Raw genomic sequence first — 7251 nt, forward strand, 5'->3', positions numbered from 1 at the left:
ATCAGGAGCCAATTCCCCATGGAGGGATACTCACTTAGCTTAGACACATGGGGGATACCCTAGTCCCTTCATCAAATGATTTGAGAGACTTTGACAATCCCTCATTGAAAGCCTCATCATCCCTGGAGTGTGGATGGGCGATGGGATGGGGGAGGTCTGTGTGGGACATGGGAGGATGGGAGGGAAAGGTAACTGGGATCAATATGTAAAATAAGAAAAAATATTAATAATAAAATTTAAAATAAGAATTTAAAAAACTTGGGTTACTCTAAGACATAAAGATTGATCAAAGTTTTTAAAAATGGTTGTTCAATATCAAATACTCACTCAGCTCGAGAATGTATGCTTACTAATAATTATACAGATTTAGCAGGTTATATTTAGGGATGTGTATGTGAGGGTGTAAAAAAAGAGAGCAGAAATTTGAAAAATATTAAGGGTTGGTTTCATGGGAGGATACGTCAAGTGAAATGGGGAGGAGACATAAATTTGCAATTATAATATCAAACAACTAAAAAATATATAAAAAAAGCATAAAATTATTTAGGTAACTCAATGTGTACTTATAATGATTATAAAACATATATATGTAAAGCATTATAATCTGGACATCAAATCATTTTCAAGTCTATAAATGGAAACAACACTGGAAAGTTTGATGTAAGTGGAAATCTCCCAGAATAAATATCTTAGATCATAAAAATGAAGTAGGACCAGTGTTCATATTACTAAATGAGTCTTTGTCATTGTATTAGTATTCTAAACAGTTCAAGACTTAAAAAATGAAATAGATAAAATAAAGGAAACACAAACTGAAGGAATGCTGGAAATAGAAAAACTGGTCAAAAATCGGGAACTACAGACTCAAGCATATCCAACAGATTCAAGAGATCGAAGAGAGAATCTCAGGTGCAGAACATAAACTAGAAGAAATAGATTCATTGACCAAAGAAAATCATAAACCCAACAAATCCTTAGCACAAAACATCCAGGAAATGTGGGACACCATGAAAAGGTCAAACCTAAGAATAATAGGCATAGAGGATGGTAAGGAAGTCCAGCTCAAAGGTACTGAAAACATATCAACAAAATCATCAAGGAAAACTTTCCCAAAATGAAGAGGGACATGCCCATGAAAGTACAAGATGCATACAGAACCCCAAATAGGCTGGACCAAAGAAAAAAGACCCCTCGACATATAATAATCAAAACACCTAGCGAACAGAATAAAGAAAAAATATTAAGAGCAGTGAAGGATAAAGAACAGGTAACATATAAAGGCAGACCTATCAAAATTACATCTGACTTCTCCATGGAAACCTTCAGGGCCAAAAGGTCCTGGATAGATGTTCTACAAGTATTAAGAGACCACAGATGCCAGCCTAGGCAACTATATCCAGCAAAACTCTCAATCAATATAGATGGAGGAAACAAGATATTTAATGACAAAACCAGATTTTCCCAATACGTATCTACAAATCCAGCCCTACAGAAAGTATTGGAAGGAAGACTCCAACTCAAGGAAGGTAACTACGCCCACAAAAATGTAGGCAACAGATAATCCAGCTACTCCAGAAACCTAGGGTAAAGCAGAACAAATATATACACAATACCACTGCCAACAACAAACCTAAAACAAACAAGCAATAACAATCAATGGTCCTTACTCACCCTCAACATTAATGGTCTTAACTCACCTATAAAAAGACACAGGCATTGATCTATAGTATTTAGATAAATTGAAGAAGCTGTATCTAAATACTGTAGATCAACTCCGGGGCCTCAGAAATGCATTTGCTAAGAACCCTGCCCCATCATGTCATATTGTAAGTGATATCTTAGTCATGGACTTACTAATCTCTGAACAGATTTCCCTGGAAGATATCCAGAAAATTCCCCAGGAATGGTAAAATAGCAACCTTTCTAACATCTAGTGATCTATGACCATGACTTCCACACTTGGGGCCCAGCCATCAGGCTAGAATAGAAGTTTTTCCCTTTGGCTCATACATGTGCCATTATAGATCTCTGCTTCCTATATATTCTTTCCTTATACATTGCCTGTTTAATAGGCATCAGTCAATTGTTCAGAACCCAATAATACCTTGCTGTTAATAGTCTTTACATTAAACTTTTATTTCTCAAACTACAAAAAAAAAAAAAAAAAAAAGACAGGCTAACAGAATGGATATGAAGGCAGAATCCATCCTTCTTCTGCATACAAGAAACACATCTAAGCTGCAAAGATAGACATTACCTCAGGGTAAAGGGTTGGGAAAAGATTTTCCAATCAAATGGAACCAAGAAGCAAGGAGGTGTGGCTATCCTAATATCTAACAAGTTAGACTTCAAACCAAAATTAATCAAAAGAAATGAAGATGGTCATTTCATATTCATCACAGGAGAAATCCATCAACACAATATCTCAGTTCTTAACATCTATGCCCCTAATACAAAGGCACCCACATTCATAAAAGAAATGCTACTAAAACCCAAAGCTCATATAAAACCTCACACACTTATAGTGGGAGACTTCAATATACCACTCTCAACACTAGACAGGACAACAAATCACAAACTCAACAAAGAAACAAAAGAATTAACAGAAGTTATGTCTCAACTGGGGTTAACAGACATCTATAGAACATTCCATCCAAACACAAAAGAATATACCTTCTTCTCTGCTCCACATGGAACCTTCTCTAAAATCGACCACATACTAGGTGACATAACAAACCTCAACAGATACAAGAGAATAGGAATAGTTCCCTGTACTTTATCAGACCACCATGATTTAAAATTGGAATTCAACAACAACACAAATAGCAGAAAACCTGCAAACTCATGGAAACTGAACAATGTGCAATTGCACAACACCTGGGTCAAAGAAGAAATAAAGAAAGAAATTAAGGACTTTCTAATATGCAACGAGAATGAGGACACAACATACTCGAACCTATGGGACACCTTGAAAGCAGTAATACGAGGGAAGTTCATTGTACTAAGTACCCATATTAAGAAAACAGAGGATAGTCAAATAAGAGAATTAACAGTGCAACTGAAAGCTTTAGAACAGAGAGAAGCGAACTCACCCCATAGGAGTAGATGCCAGGAAATAATCAACTTGAGGGCTGAAATCAACAAAATACAAACCAGGAAAGCAATACAAACAATTAATGCAACAAAGAGTTGTTTTTTTTTTTTTTTTTTTTTTTTTTTTTTTTTTTGAGAAAATCAACAAGATAGACAAACCATTATCCAAATTAACAAAAAAGCAGAGAGAGAACATGCAAATTAAAAAAATCAGAAAGGAAAAGGGGAACAAAACAACGGACAGAGAGGAAATCCCGACAATTTTCAGGTCTGTAAAATCTGTATTCCACAAAAACTGAAAATTCAAAGGAAATGGACAAATTACTGGATAACTGTCACTTACAAAAATAATTCAAGAACAGACAAACAACTTGAATAGACTTATAACCTGAAATGAAATAGAAGCAGTCATCGAAAGCCTTCCATCAAAAAGTCCAGGGCCAGATGGATTCAGTGCAGAATTCTACCAGACATTCAGGAAGAACTAATACCATGACTCTCAAACTATTCCAAAAATAGAAACAGAAGGTTCATTTACAAACTCTTTTTTATGAGGCCACAATAACTTTGGTACCCAAGACTCACAAAGCACAACTAAGAAAGAAAACTACAGACCAATATCCCTGATGAACATCCATGCAAAAACATTCAATAAAATACTGGCAAACCAAATTCAAGAATACATCAGAGAAATCATCTACCATGACCAAGTAGGCTTCATCCCTGGAATGAAGTGATGGTTTAACATATGAAAATCTATCAACGTAATCCAACATATAAACAAAATGAAAAAGAAAAACCATATGATTATCTCCCTAGATGCTGAAAACGCCTTTGACAAAATTCAACACCATTTCATGATAAAGGTCTTGGAGAGATCAGGGATAACAGGAACATACCTAAACATAATAAGAGCAATATATAGCAAACCAACTGCCAACATCAAACTGAGTGGAGAGAAACTTAAGCCAATTCTTCTAAAATCAGGAACAAGACAAGGCTGCCCTCTCTCTCCATATCTCTTCAATATCATACTGGAAGTTCTAGCTAATGCTATAAGACAACAAAAGGAGACCAAGGGGATCCAAATTGGAAAGGAAGAAGTAAAAATGTCTCTATTTGCAGATGATATGGTAGTTTACATAAGTGACCCAATAAACTCTACCAGGGAACTCCTACAGCTGATAAACACCTTCAGCAAACTAGCAGGATACAAGATAAACTCAAAAAAATCAGGGAGGGAGAGGGAACTGGGATCAACATGTAAAATAATGAATTAAATAAAAAAAAATGCTTTGACTCCAAAATTTAAGTTCAAGGACAAGTTACTGGGGAAAAGGATTTCTATTTTTGTTTCCACAGAAAATGAACAGCTGTGGATTCCTTCCAGACTAATGTGGTTTGATCAAGCCAGACTGCCTGAAACAGAGTATCAGGTATCCTACATTCAAAACAGCTGGACAAAGCAGCCTTACAGAGTACATCCAGGATTTCTGCAACTTCTTACAATCCCTTATGACAGCACCCCTTACCAGCAGGCAGTAGTTTGGAAAGAATGAAGCCAAAATTCCCAAATCTTGTCTATAAATGCTTGTTTTCATTTAAATGGACTTGGTTATATAAAATAAATAAATTTAAAAAAATTTTCATCTAGAAGCTATAATTTGGTCAGTGACTTCGAAATTAAGACATTGACCTCTGGATGCTAGGGATGGAGACTCAATTTTCAGGAAAGAAAATGGCACAAAGGTGGTGTGATTGAAAAAGCTTGACATTTGGGAATGAACAAGAGGACTAGGGTGGCTGTTGCAGACTGGGGAAGGGAAAGGGTGATATTCTTGAGAGGTGGGAGGTGGGTAAACAGAGTCAGTGTCTTTTGATTACAAAACCTTTGGCTTTTATTCAAAGAGAAATGAACAGGCTTAGTGGGATGCTTAGTGGATGGAATGCTGAGAACAACACATTCTGAATTTCATTTTATAAAGTGACACTTCAGCTACTGTGTGGAGAATAGTCTAGGCTATTGAGCAGGAATGACATGATCAAATTGTCATGCCATTTAATAAGGGTGACCTTTAAAGAAGATTTCTCCTTTGAGTCCAATTCAGAGCTCTCTCTCCCTTCCAGTAAAATTGTACTTAATTGTAAAAAATGAAGCATGAATTTATTCTACAATTAATGATTCATAAAATGCTAAACTAAAAAGCATCATAGTTCAAACTATTCAACAGGAAAATAGGGAGAATATGTATTTAATACAATCAACTTTTTCTTATATCTTTGTCATTTATCATGTGTATTTAGAGTATCATGAAAGCAACAGATAATAAATTTTCAATGTGTCATTGCCTTAAATAATTTTTTGGCATGTGTTTTGATCACATTATTGAAAGAAGACAGGGTATAAGAATTACAAGGATCATATATTTGTGATCATACAGACCTACATGGAAGTAAGACACTGTATGGAACCATTGAACATTCAGTGAAGCCTATTTGCACGTTTTCCACTAAATGACTTATTTCTCTGTATCAGGATCATAGACTTTTAGCAAATATCTTCCCTAAAGTCATTAATTTCAAGTCTAAATGAGTTAAATTAACAAGGAAGTGGTCAGGTTGAAAATAGTCATGTCACAGAAGTCACTTAAAATGAAGATGCTTAAAAAGACAGACTGATTTCAACTAAACACATCCATAAATTGACATTTATTGAAAGAGTTTTCCTTTAACCACCTGTTTCATGGCATTGATGACATCTTTGTTCCTTAGGCTATATATCAAGGGATTCAACATTGGGCTCAAAAAAGTGTAAAACACAGCAATCACTTTGGACTCCTCTACAGACTTCTCTGATGGAGGCCTTAAGTACATGCAGAAAAGAGTTCCATAAAATATGGTGACTGTTGTCATGTGGGAACCACATGTAGAAAAAGCTTTTTGCCTGCCTTCAGCAGAATGGATCCTCAAGATGGCTGCAAAAATGTAAAGGTAAGACAGAAGAATAATAGTGAGAGAACTAGAGAGAGTAAAGCCAGCTACCACAAACATGGCCATCTTTTTGACTTGGGTATCAGAGCAGGCCAGCATGATGAGAGGAGGGTCTGCACAGTAGAAGTGGTTGATTTCACGGGAGCCACAGAAAGACAGGTGGAAAGTGAGCAGAGTCTGAGAGAGCCCATTGAGGAAGCCAAACACGTATGGGAATGTGACTAGAGAGACACAAACATTCTTGGACATCCTAGTACTGTAATGCAAAGGACTGCAAATGGCCACATAGCGGTCCAGTGCCATTGAAGCAAGGATGTAAAACTCAGTGATCACCAGAGCAATGAAGAGGAGACACTGTGTGAAGCATCCAGCATAGGAGATAGTCTTTTCGTCTGAGATGAAACCATGCAGCATGTTTGGAGTAACATTGGAAGAATAGCAAATGTCCACAAAGGACAGGTGCCCCAAGAAGAAGTACATGGGCGTTTGCAGGTGGGAGTTGGTCCTGATCAGCATAATCATGCACAGGTTTCCTGCCAGTGTGATGACGAAGATGAGCAGAAACACCACAAAGAGGATCCTCCCCAGCACGGGGCTGTCTGTGAGTCCCATGAGAATGAAGTCCTTCCCTGCAGTGTGGTTTAGGAGGGTCATTTTCTTACACCTTGTAAGTTGAAAGTGATAAGAAATGGAAGCAGTGCTTTCCCTTCTGTACTCCCTAGCAGATTCCATTCATTTCTTCATATCCTTGTTTTAACCTGCAGGACAGATTCTCTTCTCAGTATATACCCCATCTTTCCTGTGTTATATTTTCACCCTGCATCTTTGTTATATAATCCCCCTCTCTCAAACACACACATATATAGGCACACATACAAGTTTAGATTCATGTCTTCTATACTTCTTTCCTTACACACACACACACACACACTCACATTATATCTCTGTTTTGAAAGACCATTCTTTTATTATATTTTTCTAACCTTTCTGGGAAATAAAAGTAAATCCAAAAGATCAAAATAAAAAACGCAGACAATATTAACCAGAAGTATGTGTTGGATTTCCCTCTTTTATCATCAGTGGTAATCTCACATTTCAGATAAAAAGTGAGTATTAAGTGCTTCTTTTCACCTGCAACCAGTGGATGTCTTGTGCAACTTTAGTTCT

At 36.6% G+C, this 7251-nt stretch overlaps 1 protein-coding gene across 1 annotated transcript; it reads right to left on the reverse strand.

Annotated features, from left to right (window-relative positions):
• Positions 1-5802: 5802 nt before the first annotated feature.
• Positions 5803-6738, reverse strand: LOC127222308 (olfactory receptor 5M10). The gene has a single exon (XM_051184317.1). The coding sequence runs from the start codon at positions 6736-6738 to the stop codon at positions 5803-5805; it is 936 nt and encodes a 311-aa protein (XP_051040274.1).
• Between the last annotated feature and the right edge of the window lie 513 nt (positions 6739-7251).

The sequence above is a fragment of the Phodopus roborovskii genome, unplaced genomic scaffold (genome assembly GCF_943737965.1).
Source record: "Phodopus roborovskii unplaced genomic scaffold, PHOROB, whole genome shotgun sequence".
Classification (NCBI taxonomy): Eukaryota; Metazoa; Chordata; class Mammalia; order Rodentia; family Cricetidae; genus Phodopus; species Phodopus roborovskii.